The 26654-nt window shown below is 34.5% G+C and overlaps 1 protein-coding gene across 1 annotated transcript in view; it reads left to right on the top strand.

Moving 5' to 3' along the window:
• Unc13c (unc-13 homolog C) overlaps positions 1 to 26654 on the top strand; it is a 576758-nt gene that overhangs the window by 473956 nt on the left and 76148 nt on the right. The window contains exons 24-26 of the mRNA XM_078049590.1: positions 15627 to 15715; positions 21774 to 21923; positions 24395 to 24518. Of these exons, the coding sequence (XP_077905716.1) occupies positions 15627 to 15715; positions 21774 to 21923; positions 24395 to 24518 (363 nt within the window). The remainder of the gene's footprint in view (positions 1 to 15626; positions 15716 to 21773; positions 21924 to 24394; positions 24519 to 26654) is intronic.

Below are 26654 nucleotides of genomic sequence, written 5' to 3'. Positions count from 1 at the left end.
TCAACTTTTGTCTTTTTTTTGCTAAGGAAAAAATTTAAGCAGGACCCGTCTGCATTGGCATAGGAATTGATAAAGCATCAGGAGAAAACAAGACCTGAATCCAAGTCTGAGTGTGACATACAACCTTCCAGGCATAAATAAACTGAATTAATACAGAAATATGTTAGGGTCATTTGTTGTTAACCTTCCACTAGACACAAGAACCTCAAAGTAAAAGGCAGATTCATTACAACACCCTTACCTGCATATGCCGGTATCTAAATGGGTTTCTTAATATGAGAATTTTATAAAGATGACAAGGATTTTATCAAGAATGACAGGATTCACCCTTCAATATGAAAAGTGTATATAGCTTTTATACTTATATTGCCTTTAAAGGTTATATTATGGGAACTAATGCTAATTCCCAGATATTTCCTCACAGTGAAACTGATTATAAACCCAAAGGCAAACTTTCTACCCCTGATCTTATTTTTTAGGAGTTTATTAAATTTTGTCCCCTTCCATCTGTGCTGTAATGTGCAGTTCTTGCTACACAAATCGAATGAGTAAATATATGTTATTGCATTTGCTCCACACATTTTTAATGCCATGTGTTTCTTAGTTGGCTTCTAACAACACTGTTGCTTGCCTCTTATACTTTACAAAGTGCTGGCCGCTTGCAGGCATGGCTGCATGATGCTGCAGCTCTCTGCTGCTTTAACCTGATCATTGTGTGAGGGCAGTTGCTCTTTGTTTTTTAGGATTAACCTTCTTTTCTCTCTGGAAACAGGATTATTTAAAACCCTTTTGTGGTGGAAAAATCCACTCTGTGTGGAGTCCAGGATGGAAACATTGTTGAACAACATTGGGATTATGTTGTTCAAGATGGCTCCAAATAGTAATCACTTAAGCTGTTTTCGTTAGGAAGTACACACATGATGTCCCATGGGCCATGTCCACAGAATTCCAGTACCCTGTTAAATAAGAAAATCAAAAATGAAAAGCAAACCACGAAATTTCTTCTCCTAGAAAGTGACTTTCCAAAAGCTTCTCTGTGTATAAGAGTATGTTTACCATTGCAACTTGATTTCTCTAGGTAATACAGAATAAGTTTTGTGAATTACACAGAGAAAGTAACTTTAGAAATGAGGACCAGATTATTTTCATAAAGCACATCAAGTGATATTTTTTATGTTCATACAGTTTAGGAATCTCTATACTAAAATAAAAGTGCCAGTCCAAGTTATGAACTGACTTCAGAAATCAGAGAGGTTAATCATTTATACCCCATCCCCATACTGTGTTACCTATCACATTATCACAATAGAACAGAAAAATCATTATCAGAATGCCATGTGATAATTGTTGTTCACTGGTAAATGTTTATTTTATTATCTTTAACAGCTCAAATAGCTCAAAAATAAAACATATTTTTTTGTTTTTATTATTTTAATAGCTTAATTACTTCATGGATATAATTCAGCATATATCAGTTACAAATACTTAGTCTGCATTTATTTGGTTACAGAAACATATGGTTATAGCACATGATGATGACTTATCAATGTTTCCTTCATCTACAATCTGATTTGTATAATATATGAAAAAATTAAATAATTAAAAATTTAATTTTTCTTCAGGAATTAGTAAGTATTGGTTATAGAATTCTGTAAAACATGGTAATTTAGAAGAATTGTGATTATGTGTAAGTGAAAGGTAAATTACTTCTTTGCAATATTGTATTGGTACAGTCCTTTCAAACAGAAGAATCTGTTTGATTTAGCCCTAATAATGCTTGACAGTCCTTCAAATTCTAGAAGTTAGCCATAATTAAGATGTTTAGGAAGATATGGGATTGGTTTGTTCAGCTAAATTCTCTCATTCTTCTAACCACAAAGAAGACAAGTTGGCACAATGGTAATGCTATCTTTATTGATATGTTTCAAAGATCATGCAACATTCTCATCTCATGGTGGTAAAGATCCTATAAGAGTAACTTCCACATACATCCAAACTGAATAGGATTCAAGAAATCTGTGACAAAATCCCACAATCCTAAAATGTGTATTTTTAAGGGGTGGGGGATAGGCTACCAGGTATTGAACCCAGAGGTGCTTACATTGAGCCACATGCCAGCCTTTTTTATTTAATTATTTATTTATAATCTTGAAACAGGGTCTTGCTAAGTTGCTTAGGGCCTCAATAAGTTACTAAGGCTGACTTTGAACTTGCAATTCTCCTGCCTCAGCCTCCTGAACTTCTGGGATTATAGGCATGCACCACTGTGCCCAACCTAAAATGTGTGTATTTTGAGGAACAACTGAGATATTCTTTTGATTCAGAGATGCATATCTATATCATATTTAATTTTATTGGTGAATTTAAAGTGCCAATTAGAAATTGCATTTGCCTGCCCCAAAGTATATGTGTGTATGTAGCTCAATGAAATTCATTGCAGAACCTATTAGTAAAATGGACTTGATCATTAGCTAAGCAACCCCAGACCAAAGAGGAAAGAAACTAACCTCTGTCATTTTCTACCTGGCACTACCCTCTCATTATATGTGCAAGAGGATTAAAGACCACTACTTTAAAGGAAATAATCCTCCATGCCAATAGTTGCTGAATTTTAACATGCATAAAAATTACATAGTAAGCTTATTAAAATACATTGCAAACTCTACTCTCAGGGTATTTGCTTCAGTAGGTCAAGAGTGGAGCCCCATTATTTTTATTTATAACAAATTTCTAGAGTTACTGATGCTACTAGGATAGGGACTACATTTTGAGAATCACTGCTCTATGATTTTAAAACAGGGAAAAGATAATTAGAAAAGAGCACAGAATACCTTTTTCTTATTTGTGCTCCACTTTTACCAGCCTACTTTCTGGTAGGACTTATTAATGTTTCCTTCATCTACAATCTAATTTGTACAATATATTGAATCTTGATTTGATGTGTTTGAATGGTCATTGGGACAGCAAATGATATTGCATGCAAATATTTGTATCAAGGAATGTAATAACTCCAAACTATAGATGACCAAGAAGCAATCATATAAAAAGTCCAGCACTTCCCCAAAACGTTCTAAATTTTGTACATAAACTTATAAAAAGTGATTTGATAGATTTAAATTTAATATTCAGGTTTCTGATTTAACTCAACTTCTCCCCTCAATATACATAGAAATATAATTTAGTAGTAAACAAATTAATGAGGGTCAATTGGCTGTTTTATCTTTTTCAGCAACTACCAAATAAATTATACAGTATATACTGGAAATAGTTAAATAACAAAATAGTCAATTTCAACTCATTCCATTATTTTACTTTCAGTTCTAAAATTGTTTCTTGAAGAATTTAAAAACTTTGTAAATGGCAATATTTAAGTATCCATTGTTACCTACTTGTATTCATTGCATCTGCTGTGTCAGGAATTGGAGTAGGAAATACTATTAAAAAGATGTCTTTGGCCTCAAGGAGTTACAAGGAGTAAGATCTTGTAAACAGAGTAGAGATACCTTTCAGCTTTTAATGAAAGATATACCCAGAATCCCAATGCTCCATGTCTGTCTGGACCATTCTAAACATTTCTTCCCCTGCAGGCTGAATGCTTTGTGGAAAATAGAGGCCCGAACAGGTGGAACATGAAAACAGAATTTATACCTTCATTTGTCATTCAACAAATATTTATTTGCTGAGCACATATTACATGCTGTAAATTTTACTAGGCACTAAAAATACAATAATTACTAGGATGCACTACCCCATTCCACCCTCCAAAAAAAGGACCTTGGACTTTGTTAGGAGAATTCAAGGGATTAAAGAGATAAGACTCATGGGAGAGAAATAACAATCTTTTTAAACTTAAAAATATTCTTTAAATGAAAGTTGTAATTATTATATCTTGATCTGCAATAGTCCAAATAAACTCCAATCTCTGGATTCTCATTGTGTAAATCAAGCTCAAAAGTAAGATTTTTAAAAATTATTTATTTTTAGATGTAAATATCACAACACAATGCCTTTATTTTTATGTGGTGCTGAGAATTGAACCCGGGTCCTGCCCGTGCTAGGCGAGCGCTCTGCCGCTGAGCCACAATCCCAGCCCCAAAAGTAAGATTTTTATTTGAATTTATTTGAATTCAGTAAAAGCAACCAGTTTTATAGTACCAGATAACAAAGATGAGTAAATGATTAAAGTGCTAGCCCTTTATTTTCAGCATGTAGATATTGCTTGATTCTCTCCCTAACCATCTCTGCAATTAGCGTTAACAAATTGGATTTAATAGAAAATTAAAAGAATAAGGAGGGCTAGAAGGGCAATTTGTATTGAAGTGATTTAATAAATATTATTAAGAATCCAGCACTACGACCACATAAAGTCTGGCTAACAGATGAGCTTGTGAAATTAAGGAAGAAACTATCAAGGTGGTTTTGAGAGGTTTCTGGGCTGGCAATCCATGTCAGAATGAAATACAGGTCCCAGCAGGTGCTCCTTGTTAACTTTGTTCCCGAGAGCATTAGAGAGATCAGAGGGTCACTCATATACTGCCAAATCTCCTTTTAGAATAACCTCTCTCTGAACCTAGAGAAAACTTAAGAACAGACACATGACACAGCCAGGAGGGAAAGAAATTGTTTCACTAAAACTGCCATCCTCTATAATAAGGCCATGTCATTATTTTGTTGTGATCACTCTGACTTGCTCACACCTGTCATAACAAACCATAATTCAATGTAGTCACTAAAAAACTTCCTTTTCCACTTTTCTTGCTTTTTGGTCTTTATTATTCTTATTTTTTTTATTGACACCTAATGTACATATTTATGTGTTTCAATTCATGTATGCAATGTAATGATCAACTCAGGATAATTAGCATACTTATCAAGTTTATCATTTCTTTATAATGCAGTCAAAAGTCTCTCTTGTAGCTATTTTGAGATACACAATGCACTATTGTCATATACATCCCCCTGTGCTGTAGAACCAGAACTTATGCCTCTTAAAAGTAACATTGTAGCCCTTGACCAGCCTGTCCCCTTTCCTTCTTCCTGATACTGGAAACCTAACCTCTTAAACCCAGACCATCCTCCCTCATCTGTTACTTTACAGATTGACAGAGTAGTCCTCAGAGTCCTCAAACATTTCTCTTGACTTTGTTGTTGTTGTATAGTAGGGATTAAACCCAAGACACTTTACAACTGCGACCCCAGCCATTTTTTGTTTGTTGTCTTTTAATCTTGAGACAGGGTCTCACTAGGTGGCTTAGGGCCTCGACAAATTACTGAAGCTAGCCTTGAACTTGCAGTCCTCCTGTCTTATCCCTCCAGCCTCTGGGATTACAAGTGTGCATTACCATGTCTGGCGTGGCTTCCTCAGGCATCTCTTGCACATGTCTCACTAAGGATGCTCTGTTTCTATCACTTGAGGTCAATGGGTACTGAATTCAGTTAATTGAACGTGTATTCATAGTGGTGGTTCAGTATGAATGAGGTCATGTGAACAGCCAAAAGGAAAAGAGAGTGGGGCAGGGTAAAAAGGCAGTATTAAGAGAATAATGTTCTGAACATAGATTGTCTCATTTCTTATATTCTCAACGTATTCCTACTTTGTACAGTTGTACAGTTTTGTTCACTTCGAAAAGAAACAAGGTGCACTATGTTCTAAAACTCTATAGTTAGAAGAACAAGAACCTTGTTAGCAATCCATAAAGTTGAGGGATGGTGTGCGGTGTAAGCGAGAAGGGAAGAAAATGTCTAAGAGAAAAGAATGACATGTCATTCATATGAGACTTGAAGATGTGATTTAAAGTAAAACAATACAGAGAAACAGAAATCCAAACTTTGCTACATCTTCACTAACTCAAAACTACACTGAATGAATTTTAAAAGATGAGGCATTCTTTTTTCTTCCCCCCTTTAGTTCCCTAGGCTAAAGAAACTAACATATCTCAAAGGCATTTAGTTGATTTGAAGCACAATGACAGTGGGATTCACTGCATACTCTTTAATTAGGATGGGAGACAGTTACTGATGTTCTTCAAAATTTTGAAACCAAGTAAGAAACACCAATTTATACACTGCAACTGATACTTCTAGCATAACATTCTTGCACATCTAAATGGAATAAGGAAATATGGCATAGTCTCTCTCTGAAAATGGTCATCCATGTTCTTGAAGAGAATCTCTCTAAGGAGGAATTTTTAAAAAGAAACAAAAAAGCAGAGTAGCATTGTTAGAGCTAGGGCGCATTTGTCTGCAATAGAGAGGACAATGTGTTTTATTTCTGACAACACAGTGGATTATCCAAGTGAACACCATAGCTCTACAAAGTGATTTAGGGAATTCAGGGACTTCACTGTAATGCTAGGTTCAGTAAGGAATTTTTCAGTGTTTCTCAAGTTATATATTTTAAGTTTGACGGGCCTTATAAGGTGAATAGATTCTGGTAAGTGGAAAGGTTGGAGAAAATTGAACTCTTCAAAATAAAAGAAAGAGCAAGAACCCAGAGAAGATTTTGAGAAGTATCTTGCAACACTTCCCAGATTGAAAGCCAGCTTGAGGGTTTGGCAAGTGCTAAGATCAGATCTGGATTTATTAAACAACTCTGGGAACAACATTTAGAAGTTGGAAGGGGAAAACAAGAAACAAGAGCACAACTTACTCAGAGATGATTGTACTATACTAGACTAGAAAAAGTCTGAATCAGGAAGTGAAAAGAACAGGAAAAAATGGAGAAAACATTCTAGAGATATTCTTCAGTCATATTTAATATCCAAGTAAATATGGAAGGAAGAACACAGAAGTCGAAGGTGCCTTTAATAATCATGTCATTAACCAAATCAGCAAAAACAAGAGGAGAAATACTAAAAGATGGCCACGTGATAAGTTCCATTTTTGATATACTGCTGTGACTGAGATTTGTGTGCACTATCAAAGTGGAAAAATCTTAGGCACTCAAGAATATAGACCTAATGTTCAGGCATTATATTAAGACTATGAATAATAAATCTGGGAGTCATAAGCATGCAGGTAGTTGAAGCCATAGTCATGAATGTGATTGCTCAAAGAGAAAATGTAGATTCAAAAGAAGACTAGAAAGGAAAAATAATATATCAGGGGTACACAGAGGACTTAAGGCAACACAAGACACAAATCTTCAGAGAAGCAAGAAAATAAGAGCTTGAGAAATTGAGTAAAGTACAGTGTGACTTAAGCCCGAGTAGCATAAATAAGGCCACTGCATTCGGCAATTAAGAGATCATTGGTGATCTATATGTGACGATATCAGTAGTGTATTCACAGCAGAAGCCACATCATAGAGGATTAAAAATATTTCAGAGAGAAGGATGTGGAGTCAACACATTTTGTGCTAAATGTCCTAAGCAGTTTGAAGGTCAAGATATTAGCTACATATCAATGAGAGGGGAGTATTCTGTCATTAGTTGTTCAATGTTTTTTTTTATTTTAACATAAATGTTTTTGGAGCATATTTATATGATGAGGCATCAATACAAGAAACAATAGAGGGATTGAAGATGAAGAGAAAGGGATAATGGATAGAACAAAACCTGGAAGGAACCATGAGCTCAAATTAAACATTTTTCTTAGAAATAAGGCTTTCTTTTTCATAGAAATAGGGATGAAATTTGCATTTATTAAAGTATTTAATTTAAAAATGTTAAAATATCTAATACAAAAATATTAAAGAATTTATGCAAAAGTATTAAAGTATTTAATGCAAAAAAATAAAGAATTTAATTTAAAAATATTAAAAAGGATGAACCCTTTTTAATGTATAAACATCAGGCCCATTTTCTAGGGAAATGAGGGCCAGGCAGTAACCTTCTTTCCTGATCTGTACTTCTTTAGATGAGCAGATAATAGCATCCTAATACTGATAAGCTGAACACAAGGCCAGGCAGCCTAGTAACTTAGAGAAAAGAAAGGAAATGAGATAGTAGTAAAAACTGTGGAAAAGAAAGAAAACTCACACTAAAGATCTTTTAACTTCTTCCATGTAAAGTCTGTTTTACAAGAATTTGTATCGCTATATCTGAAGAGTCTCAATGCCACTTTGCGGCCCACTGCCAATAACCCTAGCAAGATCTTGATGGTCAATTTAGCAATTGCTGTTCAAAGAAAGTGAAAGAAGATATATTTTCTTTAGATCCATAAGGAAACAATCTGTGCTGGAAAAGAAAACCCACACATACACAACACATACAGAGTTGGTTTGGTAATCATGTTTCCTCAACTAAACAAATATCAGGGCATAATCTAACATGGTCTGGCAATAATAACACAAATATTTGAAACAAACGCTAACTTGGTAAATACAGGATATGGTGTTGCAAGGAAATAACTGATTTCAAAGGCAATGGGATTCTGTTAATAGCTGATGCCAGGTTATCTGTCCCAGGAGAAGCAGCCTCTGGAGAACAGAGCTGCTTCTGTCTTCTCTCAACTCCTTCCTCAAACATTTGGTAAATCCCTCAGCATGAAGGACATTGGGACAGACACCCATACTAGAAAAGTAAGGTAAAATTCTATAGAAGAGATAGGCTTATAAGAAAATAGTTATGAGAGCACTATATGCACATTAATAGGGGAAAAAAAGGACAGTTAATGTAGAAGCTAAAGCTTCTATTACAGGGAGGAATGTTGGAGGGAAGATTTGCAAAACATTTTAAAGAAAAAGTGAGGCTTAAGAAAAAAGAACTTAATAGACAACTTGCCTATTGCTCTCTTTCCTAGACAAGTTATTTATATTCAAAAGCACAAAGTGGTAAAAGCACAATGTGTAAAAGCTCAGTGACTACCTATATATGACTATGTTTTATTTTACTCATGAGAACTATACTTCACTGGCCTAGATTTTAGAATTCCCAAACCTTTCCTAAAGTGGGAATGAAACTTTAAATTATAAATTAGAATTTTACCCAGTACCTTTAAATTGTCATTGACTGTATTTCCCTTTACATGGAAACTTGGTTTATTTAGCCAGCTAATTATGTTGTTGAGTTACACATGCTAATTCTGTCTATGCTATAGAATAAATGATTATAATGATTTTCAAATGCTTAAAAATTTTTTCTGTTCCTTTTATTTTTAATAATAACTTTAAGTAATAAAACAATAACCCAAGTTTATTTTTATTATTATCACATAAGTTGGCTATGTTTCAAAAATTGCTGAGAAATATTATGTAGCTTTTTACTCTTTTAAAGTAGCTAATAATTTTAAAAATATGCCACTTGTAATTTAGGCAAAAAAATCTTAAATCCCATTCTATTATTTCTTAAAACTTTAGAAGGTTTGTAGGAGTAATTTGGGCACATGTAGAAATGCAGAAAGACTTGAGTATTGGTAATTTTGTTGCCTAACAAGATTACTTTATAATTGGATAAATATGATATACATGCCATTTTTCTCATTGTTGCAAAAGACATGTAATTTTCAAGAGTCATACAATTGGCCTTAGAATTGCTGTGCCTATCTTAATGGTATTATTTGGATCAGAAATTGAATCTAAAATTTTCCCTTTTGGCTTGTTTTTCATTTGACCTGGTTATATGACCAAATAGGTTCCCTTTGAACCTACTTAGAAACACATTAAAACAAAGCATTAAAACTGTCATCAAATGTTCAAATTATTGTCATCTTACAATTTCAGATTTTGAAGTAATAACCAGTTATTTGAGAAGAACTGTGAGTCACCAAATACCTAAGATAGATTCAATAGTTTTATGGGAAAATAACAATTTCATCCAAGTCACCTACATAACTTTATTTCTATAATTTCAAAGCTATTATACTAACAGGTAGACAAACCACCTTAGTGTGTACATAAAACTAATATGAACACTAAATACACATTTTTAATTTTAATTAAGTATATATGACAGCAGAATGACTTTGATTCATTGTATACAACTGCAGCACAACTTTACATTTATCTGGTTGAACACGATGTAATATCACACCATATGTGCATTCACACGTGTACCTAGGTTAATCATGTCCATCTCATTCCACCATCTTTCCTACCCCCATATCTCCTCTTCACCCTTCCCTCCCCTTTACCCCACCAAAGTTCTTTCATTTTTCCCATGTCCCCCATCCATTATGAATCATCATCCACTTACCGAGGAACATTTGGCCTTTGGTTTTTTGGGATTGGCTTACTTAGCATGATATTTTCCAACTCCATCCATTTACCTGCAAATGCCATAATTTTATTCTCTTTTTATGTTGAGTAATATTCCATTGTGTATATATACTACAGTTTCTTTATCCATTCATCTATTGAAGGGCATCTAGATTGCTTCTACAGTTTAGCTATTGTGAATTGAGCTGCTGTAAATATCGATGTGGCTGCATTACTTAGTAGGCTAATTTTAAGTCCATTGGGTATAGACCAAAGAGTGGGATAGCTAGGTCAAATGGTGGTTCTAGTCCAAGTTTTCTAAGGAATCTCCATACTGCTTTCCAGATTGGTTACTACAGTTTGCAGTCCTACCAGCAATGTATGAGTATGCCTTTTCCCCTACATTCTTGCCAACATTTATTGTTGTCTATATTATTGATAACTGCCATTCTGACTGGCATGAGATGACATCCTAGAGTAGTTTTGTTTTGCATTTCTCTAATTACTAGAGATATTGAACGTTTTTTCTTATATTTGTTGATTGATTGTATATAATTGTAGAGATGTCAATTGCTCATTTGTTGGATTAGTAAACATGAACAGCAGGTACAGGTCTCCTGTTTCTGTCTAGTGACAGCAATAAATATCAGTTCATAGTGTATGATAGAAATGAAACTTAAAGTACTACAAACTAATTCTTATAATTTTGTAAGCAATTCCATGAGAAGGAGTAAACTAGTAGTTAGAAAAGTTTTTGTTTGTTCGTTTTATTTTTTAGCAAAGGTCAAAACTCGATTGTTTTAGTCAGCTAACTTCTTAGAAACCAAAGTGCAGTAGGGGTCTAGCTTAGTGGTAAAGCACCCCTGGGTTCAATTCTCAATACCTAAATACATAAATAAAATGCATACTACCCAGACAAGAACAAAACCAGATCCAGTCATCTAGAGAGATCACTGGCATTCTTTTTGTCTATTGTCCCATGACCACCCTCACTAGGGAGACTTGGGAGATGCAAAGATGAGGAAGTGGCCTGGTAAAGTTGCAGCTCTAGTATATTAGACAGATAGAAGTGTTCCTTTCCTGGAGATTAGTGCTCTATCTGACATGCATGTGGCAAAAACTTGCTCTCAAAATGTGGGCTCTCTCTTCACCTCATTTATTATTTCTTTTGCTGAGAAGAAGCTTTTTAGTTTGAGTCCATCCCATTTATTAATTCTTGATTTTATTTCTTGCTCTTTATTTGTCTTGTTAAGGAAGTCAAGGCCTAATCTGACATGATAAAGATTTGTGCCTACATTTTCCTCTCTTAGGCACAGGGTCTCTGTTCAAATTCCTAGGTCCTTGGTCCACTTTGAGTTGAGTTTTGTGCATGTGATAGGGGTTTATTTTAATTTTGCTATTTAGGGATTTCTAGTTCTCCCAGGACCATTTGTTGAGGAGGCTATCTTTTCTCCAATATATGTTTTTGAAGCCTTTGTCTAGTATGAGATAACTGTATTTATGTGGGTTTGTCTCTGTGTCTTATATTTTGCACCGTTGGTCTACATATCTATTTTGGTGCCAATACCATGCAATTTTTCTTACTATAGCTTTGTAGTATAGTTTAAATTCTGGTGATGCCTCCTGCTTCACTTTTCTTGCTAAGGATTGCTTTGTCTATTCTGGGTCTCTTATTTTTCCAAATGAATTTCATTGCTTTTTCTATTTCTGTAAGAAATGACTATGGGATTTAAATTGGAATTGTATTGCACTTTCATGGCCATTTTGACAATGTTAATATTGCCTATCCAAGAGTGTGGGAGATCTTTCCATCTTCTAAAGGCTTCTTTAATTTCTTTCTTTATGTTCTGTAGTTTTCATTATGGAGAGCTTTCACTTTTGTTATGTTGATTCCCAAGATTTTTTTTTTGAGGCTATTTTGAATGGGATAGTTTTCCTAATTTCTCTTTCAGAGGATTCATCACTGATGTATAGAAATACATTTGATTTATGGGTATTGTTTTCATATCCTGATACTTTGTTGAATTCATTTATTCATTCTAGAAGTTTTCTGGTGGAGATTTTTGGATCTGCTAAATATAGAATCATGTAGTCAGCAAATAATGATAGTTTGAGTTCTTCTCCTATTCCTATCCCTTTAATTTCTTTTGTCTCTCTGATTGCTCTGGCTAGAGTTTCAAGGACTATGTTGAATAGAAGTGGTGAAAGAGGGCATCCCTGTCTTGTCCCAGTTTTTAGAGGAAATGCTTCCAATTTTTCTGCATTTAGAATGAAGTTGGCCTTGGGCTTAGCATAGATAGCTTTCACAGTGTTGAGGCATGTTCCTACTATCACTAGTTTTTCTAGTGTTTTGAACATTAAAGGGTACTATATTTTGTCAAATGCTTTCTCTGCATCAATTGATAAAATCGTATTAATCTTATCTTTAAATTTATTGGTGTGATGAATTGTATTTATTGATTTCCATTTGTTGAACCAAACATGCATCCCTGGAATGAACCTCACTTGATCATGATGCACTATATTTTTACATTTTTTATACACAGTTTGCTAGAATTTTATTGAGAATTTTTGCATCAATGTTCATCAGTGATTTTGGTCTGAAATTTTTTTTTCCTTGATGTGTCTCTACCATGTTTTGGTATCAGGATAATACTAACTTTGTAGAATGAGTTTGGAAGGGTTCCTTCCTTTTCTATTTCATGGAATAATTTGAGGAGTGTTGGTATTAATTCTTCTTTGTAGGCCTTGTAGAACTCAGTTGTGAATCCGTCTGGTCCCAGGCTTTTCTTTGGTGGTAGGCTTTTGATGGCATCTTCTATTTCCTTGCTTGAAATTGATCTGTTTAAATTGTGTATGTCCTCTTAACTCAGTTTGGGTTGATTATATGCCTCTAAAAATTTGTTGTTGTCTTCAAGGTTTTCTATTTTACTGGAGTATAAATTTTCAAAATAGTTTCTAATTGTCTTCTGTATTCAGTAGTATCTGTTGTGATATTTCCTTTTTCATCACAAATTTTAGTAATTTGAGTTTTCTCCTTCTTTTCCTTAGGGTGGCCAAGAGTTTGTCAATTTTATTTATTTTTTCAAAGAGCCAGCTTTTTGTTTTGTTTTGTTTTGGTTTTTGAATTGTTTCTAATTACATCTTTTAAATGAGAACTCCCCCACATTCCCCCCACCCCTGCCTCCACCATCTCTATTTTCAGAGCCATTCTTTTGAGGTACAGAAATGTGAGCAGGGAACTGCTACCTATAACTTCAGGGAGCAAAGAGTCTGCAGAACACCAAATGGGAATCTCTTTCTTAATTCCATTTTTCCAACCTTTTTATACAATTGAAATCAAATTAAATTTGGAATTAGAGGAGTAATAAGAAAATATAATAATAAATTTCCAGCTTGCATTGGTCCCTAGGATTGGAGCAGGCAGTCCACAAATGTTTTCTTCATTAAAGTTTAAGAAGCCATGATTTGTTAGGCTAATTGAGTTTAAATACTATCAGTCTTAGGTTTTTTAAAGTAAGTACATACCATCTATTTGCCTTTGAGCATCACTGCCCTGCAGCTGATAATACCTGAATAGAACTCTTGGAATATATGGAGACTCCAGGTGTTGTAATTTTCCCATTCCCAAAAGAGTCTTATACTATGGCAGCCTTTGTGTGTGTGTCTGTGTGCAAGGGCAGTGAGCATATCTGATACTAAAAAAAAAAAAAAAAAAAAAAAAAAAAAAAACAAAAAAACAGATGGCTCTGATTAGAGGGGCAGAAACTGAGCAATCCTAAAAATTACCTAGAGTTGAGTTGAAACTGACATCAAGGATTGATGTGATATAATCAGAAAGTCTCAGATGACAAATGCAATTTTTGATTTTCATTTCAATGTTTTTAGTCATGTTCCTACAGTCTAGAGCTACCCAGCTGATAAGAATGTGAATAATACTTCCTCCTAACCATTTCTTAGCATTATAAAGTACTCTTGGAGGATTATAGAATTTAGGTCAAGAATTTAGGTAAACTTAGGGGAACTTCTTGGTCCTAGACTAAGTCCCAAGAGATTAAACTGACATTGGGTCCTATATTTATTTGATATGCTTCTTAGATTGTCTCATTTACAGTAAGCCATGCTTGAATTTTTTACTTTCAAAAGTTGTCTTTATCCCTTCCATTTCTTTTCAGTAGATCAGCTTGTGTAAGAACTATAGATATTAATGGTAGCAAACTAGATTTCTGAAGGATAAAGGAAGGAAGATTGACTTGCATTTTAATTTCAGAGAATATTCCAGGTTGCCTTTCACATGAATTTCTCTCTGCTTGATACAATACATCTATTATAAAGTTTTCATTTTGTTTACAAACAAAAACATGATTTTCTACATACTTGGTAAAGTATGTGTTGAACTTACATGTTAATTGTAAAAATAAATTCAAGCTAGAAGATTGGTAGTCTATTGTTTGTGTTTACTTACAGTAAGCTATTTGGTAATATTTACTAACAATATTTTAAGAACAATAAGATAAAAAGAAAAATGGTCTTCTAAACTTTGCACTTATAAGTGAGCATCACAATTAAATTATCTTGATTTGATTATTTTTCTTTTACCCCCAAATTTGCTTATGAGATTATCTCTAAATTCCAAATAATTGAGGTCCTGAAGAAAAAATAAAATGTTAAGATTTGAATCTTGAACTCCAAGTTACAAATGACACCATGGAGGTGAAGTCAGACCTATTAACTCCAGAAAAACATGGAAGTATGTAGAAAGTTTGTTTCTCCCATTAATTTAAAATTCTAAAGTTGGGAAAATATACTTTCCAAGAATGAGCAATATGAATACAAGTTTAGCATCCCTAATCCAAAATGTTCCAAGCTCAAAATTTTTTGAGTGTCATGACAGTACTCAAAAAGTTTTAGATTTTGGAGCATTCCAAGTTTCAAATTTGGGATAACAAATGCTAACACAGTAAAGTCTAAGCAAATATTCTAAAATATGACAAACTCTGAAATCTGAAACATTTATGGTCTCAAGCATTTTGGATTAGGTATACTCAACATGTTCTCAAAAGTTAACTTTTAACTGAATTTATATTTCTAGTGGGTCTGAAGCTTTACAGTGATATTGAAAACTAAAATATATTTTGAAGCAACACATATATTTAACTACTGTATAACATGTTAGGCTTTCTAAATTAGGAAAATATAGTACTCTGGATGATGTTTTGGTCTTGTCTTGAATCCCATTGCTGTAATCAACAAAACTTTGCTCTCTAGCCTTATTTGTAAGCATGCCATGCAATTCAATAAATTTTTCATATGCAAGAACTCCCTCCCCTATTCTTCAAAATTTCCTAAACTTTTTGATTTGATTTCAAAGGCAAAAAAAGAGGGAAAATTATGTATGTGTTGTTTGAATATAAGAAGAAAATGCTTCTAATAGAAACAAAGGCATAATTCTCAAAACTCCAAAGTAACATTGTTTATGATCTTTCTGCAGCTAGATCCTGAAGCTAGTACCATTCTAAAAGAACTTCAAGTTAAACTCAGTGGGGTTCTGGATGAGCTCAGTGTCACATATGGAGAAAGGTAAGTGGCCTGAGTAGTTATTATCTAAATGTGTTAGATTTAATTTGTAATATTCATGCCTTCAGTGATATTCCTCTGACTAAATCCTTTTAGCTTCCAAACCTGATATAAGTATAGCCTCCTCTGAAAACTCTTTTGTGACCCCTCCCTCTAATAGTGATGCCATGCTGAATGATCCCCAGAACTCTAGTTATCTTTCATTTGGGTACCACTTGCAACACTGTGCTCTACATTTCAATTTACTGGTCTAGTTTCCATCACTTTCTTCTGTGCTCCTTAAGGGCTGGAATCATATCTTATACCTGTCTGCAATCCCAGCATGTAGAGGTTGGCAATTGGCTATTGAAAATATAGAGAAAGGGAAGGAGGAAGGAAAAAATACAGGTTGTGCTCCTGGCATACATGTCGATGTGGTTGTGCTTCAGAATGCTTGAATCCCTAACCCTGTATCAAATGAAGTCAAGATTCTCCATTTTAAGGGCTTAGGAATCTGATTGCAACTCTCCCATAGGCAGAAGTTTGGAAACTACTGACATATCTACATTTTCTCCATATTAAAAAAAATTCAACTTAATCTGAACATGGTATGGTTATAAAGCAAGAGAAGTTCACCATAAACAAATTTGATTTTGGTCCTGTGCAAGAAGCATCTCATTATCAAATGTTAAAACAGATAGAAACAAATACATCTTTGAAGAAGTTCATTAATTTACTATAGAATTTGATTTAAATATTAGTTCAATACATGCTGACTTACCAACTTAAACTATGTGTTCAGTTTTCCAATGAAAGTATAAAGGTTTCTTCGATGGCAGGGACTATCTCTTTAAACACTACTCATTACTTAACATGTTGTGGAGAGATACATTTGTTCATTACCAATGCCTTTTTTAATCAGAAAGACTAAACAGAAGCAACACTGAAAACATCATTTTTTCCCCTCAAATACAAGAATAAAACACAGTTAAAAAAAATACTTATCCTTCTCTTGATAATCAGAGTTGTGTTAACAACTCCTTTAGCCAAGTGGTGTCGTCCTTATGGAGCCGACCTTCACAGCTCTGGTGCTGAGCAGGAGACTCAAGCCAAATGGGAGATTAGGGTAGTTGATGCCTCTGCTCAGTTCTATTAGCTGATCTGCAAGACCTTGCCTATTTGGCCTGAATGTTAATCGGCAACAAGAAGGTAGTTGTACCTGGAATTGGAGAGGCAGCAGTTGTTCACAAATGTGGGGTGTCACTGGCTCTGACACTTAGTGATGGGGCTTTGGCTCAGCCATTTCTGACTTGCCTCTGATTTGGTTGTACATTAATGGGTGGTTAACAGAAATAATGTTACCTTGGCTACAAGCAATAGGAGGGATTGTTTAGCAAAGTTAGGGTGAGAAAAAACGAGTCAAGATTAGCTAGAAAAGTGTTCAGAATTTCACAAGAAATAAACAGAACTAGAATATAAATAAAGCATACTAAATTACTCCTTGTAAAAGTGCTTTTTCTGGTATTTTGATTTTTTTTTTGAAAGGGAAGAATCTTTTGTTTGCAAAGGCTAACCTATGAATTCAGATTTGAAAAAAAAAAAAAGGACAGATGTCAATTCTGAAAGAAGGAGTGGGGCTATTAGAAGGGCATCTGAAGTGTTTTAGTTGTATGAGTTCAGATATTTTAGCCTAGATATTGAAACCCCTGGCTACCCATGACCTATTCCTTCATTATTTTTTAAGTATAGAAAATAATTTAGCATTTCATTCATTTAGGGCTATTCGGATTATTAGAGTAAACAGGCCATATGTCACACTTTCCTTATAAAAAGAATAATTATTATATGCCCGTTGCTATGATACATCACACGTGCAATGGATGGCAAGTCCACAGTGATCAGTGTGATTTGTTGCAAAGCCAAACTAGATAAATTCAGTCTCAACTGACCCTTCTTCAGGTCTAAATTAGCAATATAAAACTTTAAAAATAAGTACATAATTAACCTCAAAAATCAGTTTGATTTTATAGTATTAAGAAAAATAATCAATTATTCTATTATATATACCAGCTAGGATGATATTGACGTAAAGCTAGGATGACATTGCCGTAAAGCCAGAGAAGAGCCAAACCACACATTTGAAACATGGGTAACTGGGTTCCTGATGCATGACTACAGGAGTTCACTTCAGTGATTTATTAAAGATGTTCTTAAAATTTTCAAAACTTGTGCCACTTAGATTTCTGCTTACACGCATATTTTTCAATTTTTTGTTTGTTTCTTTACTGTGTCTTTCTTACTGATACCTTTAGTACCACAGGCTGGCTGAATTAAATATACAGAGGACTCAGGAATATTTCATACGAATTCTTCTGAGTATTTGACTCCTTGGGTGCTAGCAAAGTCTTTTATTATTTAGTGGCACTACTTCTATTCAAGCTAGTTAATAAAAACTTTTCCAACCAGGAAGGAATGAAGGAAGGGAGGGAGGGAGGGAGGGAGGGAGGGAGGGAGGGAAAGAACTTTTTGGTGAATTTACTAAAACAATTGATAGAGACAAAGGCTTTTTAGGTGAAATGCAGGTGTTTGTTTACCCTGGTCTCTTGTAATCATAGAGTGGTATTGTCCATGAAATACTGAGAATACTTCTTCCATATGCTTGATCCCACACTCAGAGCTGGCTTATGATTGAGTTTACAATATAGATCTGTTTAAGAACCTACTTTTCACATATTTGAAACATAAATTTTATGCTCTCTGCTCAGTCTATCATCTCATCCCCATGCCTTGATTTTGAGAATTTTGCAAAAGAAAGTAGTTATTTAAAAGATAATTCTTATTAAAGCCATCAGGATCATTGATGACCTAGTGGAAAATCAACTTGTTAGAAATTTCTAATATTGTTTGCCTTTCATTTCTAGCCTGTCAAGTGTCTACTCCATTAGCCCCATTAAGTACGCATATCACCACAAAGACCCAGACCTTGCCCACTTTCCCTACCATTCCCTTTTCCTCCCTCCCTTGCAACTGCTACCTGATAAGAGAACAGACACAGGTGCAGCCAGATAAAAGCCAAATAGCCAGGATTAATTCCTCTGAATAAGAGCTTAGAAGAGCTTATTCCATGAAACCTGATAACCATAAAGATAGATAAGAAATGAGTCATACCCAGAGGGTTCAGCAGAGATCCAAAGATCAAGGAACCAATACAAATGGCAAGTCTAGAGGGGTAAGAATGATGTTCTCAACAGTACAGAAAACCAAGGAGAAGTCAGGATCCAAAGATGGAGACTGGCCGGGCATGGTGGTGCACACCTGTAATCCCAGAGACTAGAGAGGCTGAGTCATGCAGATGACAGATTGGAAGCCCACTATAGCCACTTAGTGAGACAGTAACTGTTCAAAAAAAGGGGGGGGAGAGGAGGCTGGGGACATAGCTCAGTGATAAAATATACCTAGGTTCAATCCCCACAACAATTAAAAAAAAAAAAAAAAACGATGGGAGACAAGCCAAACATAATGGTAGAAGTAGAATCAGGTCTTGAATATATGCCCCAGATTATGGACCAATGTGCTTAAAAATCTGCTACTAAAGAACTAGGAACAAGAAAGACATCCAAGTTGTTTAATTTAAAATCTATTAAAGATTCATCATACTAGGTAAAAGCAAGAACTAAAAAACAAAGTAAGGTCTCATATATGCTATAGGAACAAGTACTTCTGCCTATTTCATTAATTGATGTACTCTCAGCACATAAAATAGTGATTGGCACACAGTAGATATTTATTAAGTATTTATAAAATGGGTGTACATGAATAAACATGCATATTTTGTTTAATTCATAATGAAAACATTATATAGTGAAAAAGCCTAAACTTCTATATAAAATTTGGGTAATTTATACTTTTCAAATAAAATTAAAATCATTGTATGTGGAAGAAAAATGGGACTGACTTGCTCTCAGTACTTTAAAATACTGACTGGAATTCCTGCTTCTCATTATCATTGCAGTGATTTGGCCATTTCCCAAGCTTTCCCATTCTCCTAAGTAATTGTGTGTGTGTGTGTGTGTGTGTGTGTGTGTGTGTATCTGAATATACTTACAATTACTCCTATTATCAGAAACATGGAGGTATTGTTGGAAATATCTAAACAATGAGGCTAAGAGTCTCCACTACTTAAATCTCTTACTACTTGCTGCTGCTTAGGTAAGAACCACCAAAACTGATACTGAGGACATAGAGAAGAAAAACAGCACAAAGGGTTACTCTTTACAGACTTGCTTAAATCCTGAGAGTGGTGAGCAGTCAAGGCAGGTGAAAGGAGATCATCCATTGGTACATTTAGCCAATATTTATTTTTTACATAGCTTTATTGAGATATCATCAACATGTAAAAATTGTATACATTTAAGATGAATAATCTTATGAAATGATCACAACATTCCAGCTAATGGACACATGTGTCACCTTTACAGGGTTGTCAGTTGTATGTATATTGAGAAACTTTTATTGAAAAATCTGTCCTCTTAGCAATTTTCAATATACAATATTGAAAAAAATTTAACTACTGTTCCTGCATTTCCTGAATATGTGAATGGTATGTGCAAATAATACTGAACAAAACAAAGTCCCTGGTCCTGTGGAACTTTTATCCTAGTGGAGGCAATAGGCAGCAAACAAACTAAAAGTAGGCATTCTGTCAAATGATGGACAACACAATGAAGGAAAAATAAACAGTTAAGGAATGAAAATGATGGGAAATCCATTTTAGTTTGAACACTCATGGAAGACTTCTCCAAAGAACCATTTGGCTTATGCCCCAAATGAAAGACTAAAAATAGCATGAGAATTTCCCTGGCAGAGGGCACATAACAGTGGACATATGGTAAACATGCTCTTTGGAGCATCCCAGGACACCAGAGAGAGGGCTTTGGCTGGACTGCAGTGAAGCTAAAAGAAAGGAGGCAATAAGCAACATCGTTGAGATCACCAGGACCAGGTCATGTTGGACTTTATAGTCTATGAAATGTTTCTATACTTGGTTACAATTTTGTTTGGAAGCTATTGACAATTTTTTAACAAGGGGGGAGCACAATCATGTCTATTTTTAAAAAGATAACTATAGCGGGTTGAACAGAAAGAGACTTAGAAAAATCACCATGCCAGTTTAGGTGAAAGGTGTGGGGGTAAGTAGTGTTTGGAAGGAAAAAGTCTTTAGATTTAGGACACAGTGTGTTGACAGACTGGCTTCTGGGTATAGGGAAATCAGATTTCCAAGTGGAAAATTTGCATAGCCAGTTTAATAAAACAGCCTGGTGTGTGGGGTGTAAGTTGGGTCTGCACACGTGAACATAAGAATCACCAGTATGTAAGTAAGTAGTATGGAAGCCATGGAGCCAGATGAGATAGTCAAGGGAGTGATTGTTGAGGGAGAAGAGTGGTCCAGGGATTAAGCCTGGAGCGTCCCAGCGTAGGGTAAACAGTTAAAATGCAGTGAAATTTGAATTTCACATAAACAGTGAGTAATTTTTAGTGTAGTCTGTCCCAAATATTACATCGACAGATTTATGCTAAAAATATTTACTATTTGAAATTCAAATTTAATTAGGTCCCCTATGTTCTTATTTGATTTAATATGGCAATCCTACTCCAGTGGGTAGAAGTCAGGCAGTTGAGAGGGAGCAGCCGGTGATGGTGGTAGAAAGCCAGCAGAGTGTGGAGTTACCAAAAGCAAGTGAAGAAGGTGCATGCCAACGTCAACAGTCTGTCTAGAGGAACGTTTTTCCAAAAAAAAAAAAAAACACTCAGAAAACCATAATAGCTGTTACTGTCAGAGATAGAGGCTGAAGAACCTATTTGAATTAATTCAACTTGAAAAGTTTCACTTTAGTCTGATTCACATATAATGGTACCAAGTGAGCTTACATTGTAACCATTTTTTTTTTTGCAGTTGAAATTAAGTTTCAGAACTAATGAACAAGAGAATTCGTGCTATTTGAAACAGATCCTCATGGTAGAATTAAAACAGCCCAAGAAAAATGTTTACTTTTATTCCAGAATTTATATTGTTTTTCTTTAGTTTCCAGCTTATAATTGAAGAATGCATAAAACAGATGAGTTTTGAACTAAATCAAATGAGAGCAAATGGAAATAGCACATCTAATAAGAATAGTGCAGCAATGGATGCAGAGATTGTTTTAAGACCGCTTATGGACTTCTTAGACAAAACGTAAGTTTTCTATCCACCTTTATCTTTACTTATTGCCTTTACTTATTATCTTTACTTAATTTTCTTGACTGATGAGGCCTTACAAAATATTATTTCTCCTATGCACAACAGCTTTAAAAAGATATTTGTAAAAGTAAATGTGTTCATTAAAGAGCAACACTTTATTTTTTTACTAGGTAGAAAAAAATAACAACTTTGTACATGAAAGGGAAAAAATTAGAAGAAATAAATATTGGTAGCTAAGAGGGTTGTTGTTCTGAGGCACAGAGATTTCGAATTTTATGCTCCTCAAATGGTATATGGTTTTGCATAATCCTGGAAATAGAGAAAGACAGAATCCATTTCACCACCTGTATAGTAGGGTAATTGAAAAAGTGGATTGACCCTTATTTTCCATGCATTTAGATGCTTATTTTACTTAGTCTTAATTTTGTATTTTAAATTATACTTTATTTTATCATCGTATATGTCACTTTTTGTAATTTTTAGTGGAAATAGATAATGTATAAAGACAGAAAAGAATCTATGAGCTTTAAAATTTTGTGAGTGATTTAAATTTTTTTGAAAAACATATATGAGACATGGAAAGTTGCAGAAATTTTTAGAACTAATTCAGAATGTGTAAGTTTAAAGCCACTGGTTAGAGAAGATATTTAAAAGTCAGCTACTGATTTTGTTTTCAAAGAGCTAATAGTTTAGGAAGAGGAATAAAAAAGTTACACAAATAAACATAATAAGGGATAAAATGATCGTCTCTTTAGAATAAGTAGAAATGTCCTTTGGGTTGGTTAATTTGAAGGTGAACAGGATCTGAATGTATGGAAATGAGGGATAGGCATTCCAGGTGGAGGGAAAACATCTGGGTAAGTTTTTACACAAATATCACCAACTATATAACAAGAAACAACTCTATTGCCAGTTAGTTCAGTCAGCTTTTTCATTGCTGTTATTAAAAAAAAAAAAAAAAAAAAGACCTGACAAGAGCAATTTGAGAGGAGAAAAGTTTATGCTTCATTCCTTGAGGTATGAGGTGAGGCACAACATCATGGTAAAAGAGTAGTGGAGGAAAGTAGCTCAAAACATGGCAACCAGGACACAGAGTAAGAGCTCTGCTCAACAAGGAGAAAATATATGACCCAAAGTCAGGCCCCCAATGACCCACCTCCTCCAGGTATAATCCACCCTCCTACAGTTACACCCAGTTAATCTCTATCAGGAGATTAACACACTGATGAGGTTAAGATTCTCATAACCCCATCATTTCACCTCTAAACATTCTTGCACGTCTCACACATGAGCTTTTGGGGGACACCTCACATCTCTACCATAACACCAGTTAAATATATGGCATTTGAAAAACATATGGTTAATTGGCTCTGTGTTCAGCCAATATAGGTAGCTCAGGTCATAAAATACTAGCTTTCTGGTTTGCATATCAAATCAGTTAACTCTGACTACATTAAGGAAGCAGTTACGAGGAGGTTTCCCCTGTATTTTCAAAACAAACAATAGGGGACTGAGAGTCTTTAGGGTGGTTTAGAGAAAATCCCCTTAGAAATCACGTTATATTATAAATGCATAGGCTTTCTCTGCCTTTGTGCAGCCTCTGTAAATAAAACATCTTATTTTTTACGGTTTCACCTTCTCCATTAAGCTCTCACCAGTACATAAAATGAGCTGTAAACTCCATTTCCAATTAGCAGAAACCCCATGAAGAGCCACATACATGTCACTGATTTTAGTTCTGTTCTGGTTCCAGCCTGAGCAGGGCTGTTTACTCTGCTGAATACATAAACAGATTATTTCTTAAATTCAGACCTTTAGAAAGTAGAAATGACAGGTCTGCAGCAAAATTGGCATATTTGTTTTATCTCACATAATCCTAAGTCTCTCTGGAGATCACATTTGTCATTCTGCCATGACATATCTGCTGGTTTCTACGTTGTCTATACTATAAATTTTCATCAGCAAACTAGAAATGATCCCCTTGAACAATGGTTTTCAAAGTAGCAGAGATAAAGTTCCAAGGATATCCCTCAGGGGTCTGCCATCTGGTGGGTGAAAAATATTGGTTCTATTATCTTCTTCTCAGCCCCACACCAAACCCTGGTAACTGATCTCAGAAATTGCTCTTGGCTGAACTGATTTTATATACAAATAAAAGGGATCTTTTGTCTTTAAATGTGTATTGATGTACATGGGACAGTATTTTCCTGTCTGAAGCCTGTTAATTTAGGAAACAATTTAAGGAAACAAATTATCAGATTTCATTTTCTACCAAATATAATGAATTACCTAATGTGCAATATGATTAAAATACTTTGGTATTATGAATCTTTTGAAGTAAATGGAATTCACCATTTGAAAATTATCAAGGCCTGTTCAGGTATTTGAATCTTGGTAGTTAATGGGAATTTCTGATTCATAGAGTAAGTTGGTACATTTATGAGTGTGTGTTTTATTTTATTCAGATTAAGTCTTTCGGCAAAAATCTGTGAGAAAACAGTCCTGAAGCGAGTTTTGAAAGAACTATGGAAACTAGTTCTTAACAAAATAGAAAAACAAATTGTTCTCCCTCCTTTGACAGACCAAACAGTAAGTATTTAAAATGTAGTTTTAAAAACAAATCTAATTGTCTTCTTTAAAAAAAAAAAAATGAGTGCTTTTGATCCAGATGATGTACTATTTAAATCCATTTTTGAGAAAGAGAGTTTGGTATGCAATTTATCACAAATTTTATCAAATTACATTTTTTTTCAGCCAAATAAGTTTTAAATAGTGGTAATAGGAATCAAGCACCACACTTGCTTGTCACTCAAAACTTCTCTTTAAAAATGTGTATCCAAGTTCCATTGGTACGTTGTCTGGTTTACATATATGATTTTTGATTATTTTTACTGTGTCCACGCAGAGACACAGTAGCCATTATGTTTCTTTCTTTAATTTTATAGCTTTAGAAGATCATTCCAATACTACAACCTGGGATCTTTTCACCTTCTCTTTCTGCTTTCATCTATTACCTCTCGACTTGGAGAATAATAGAATAGACTGCTCTAACTGGATTTGAAGAATGTCATTGTATTACACACAGTAAAATAAAAGAGAACCTGAGGGATCAATTGGCAGTAAAGTTAGACAATGGTCAAGTGGCTACACAGTATGCCAGATATTTCAGGTCACATATCCTAATAAAAGTAAGGGGAAAAAATAACCTAACAAGTACTTGTTATGGAGTAATTGATTTTTTTCTGTGACTGAGGATATTCACATAATAAGTAATTATAAACAAAACTAAAATACTATTGACACCATTAGTCATGTACACTCAGTCCACATATCTCAAGTGGAATTATATGTGCAAAAAATATTTTCTTATAAAGTATATCATGATGAAAATATAAATATGCTTTTATTGATTTACTACCAGTGAGTGATAAAATATAAAGTACTTTTAGTTTTGCTTAATGCTATGAATGTGTCATTTAATCATTTATAGCCTGTATTTATGGGTGTCCAATTCATGTATATAAGTACACACACACACACACACACACACACACACATCTTATTTTGATGCAATATGGAATATATTCCTATAATACCATAACACCAGTTAACTTTCATACAACTAATCAATAGGAGAATTATATCAGTATAATCTGAAAGTTAAATTGTTTTATATGTAAATTTCCCTTGGTCAGAGGCTCAGAAATATTATAGAAGAAGTATAACTTCAACAGAAAAGAAAGAGCTCCCACCTCAGCTACTGCGTAGACCTATTCAAAGAAGAAGAAGGAAAAAAAGGGGGGGGCATGGTTTCCCTGCACATAGTCTTTCTCAGAGAAGGTCTCCTGTGTTCAGAGACCTACTTGCATGGGCATTACCTCAGCCCACAGTTGTATACTACTGTCTTCTTGTTCTTTGTTTTACATTTTTAATATCCCTGAGGCAGCCATCAGCCTTACTGAGCTCATTTCCAGCTGTCTAAGCAATGTCTTAAAGAATCAATTATTATTTTGATAACAAAATTTTATGAGCTTTATTGTTTTTTCCACTACCATTTTGCACATAAACCTTACTAGTTTTTGTGCCCAATTTTGAAGCATATGAGGGTTTTCAAGAATATGTATGTCATGTTACAGCAGAAATGCTCTATATAACATTTTATTCTCTATATTAGGACTTTCCTAAAAAAGCTCATCACCATGTGAATTTTCCCTAGCATTGATATCTACAAGTGGGAACCTATATTATTCATTTACTCATAGATACATTTAATAAATATCCTTTGAGCTTCTAGAATGTACTATGCACTGTGCTACATACTTATTATAAAATATGAGCAAAATGGGTCATGGTTGCTGTTTTCAAGAACCTTGTAGTCTTTAATTCCCCAATGATGTGAGAGAGAGAGAGAGAGAAGAGAAGAGAAGAGAGGAGAGGAGAGGGGAGAGGAGAGAGGAGAGAGGAGAGAGTAGAAAGGAGAGAGGAAAGAGGAAGAGGGAAGAGAGAAAGCAAAACATAGAGAATAATGGTCCAGAATAGCTGATTTTCTTTACTGTGAGAATATTCCAAACCACTGAAGAACTTCACAAAATTTGGTACTTTTGTAGTTACATGTGCCACTGGACATACCTCCACTGTTTCATTCCACTGCTTTGGATTGTTTATTCCAGTGTTTTACAAATTCTCTTCCCCAAGTTTTGAGGGTTCTAGAGAAAGCCTCCAGCT

The sequence above is a fragment of the Ictidomys tridecemlineatus genome, chromosome 5 (assembly GCF_052094955.1).
Source record: "Ictidomys tridecemlineatus isolate mIctTri1 chromosome 5, mIctTri1.hap1, whole genome shotgun sequence".
NCBI classification, from domain to species: Eukaryota; Metazoa; Chordata; class Mammalia; order Rodentia; family Sciuridae; genus Ictidomys; species Ictidomys tridecemlineatus.
Note: the sequence above shows the minus strand (reverse complement) of the source record. Positions and strands in the feature narration are given on the sequence as shown.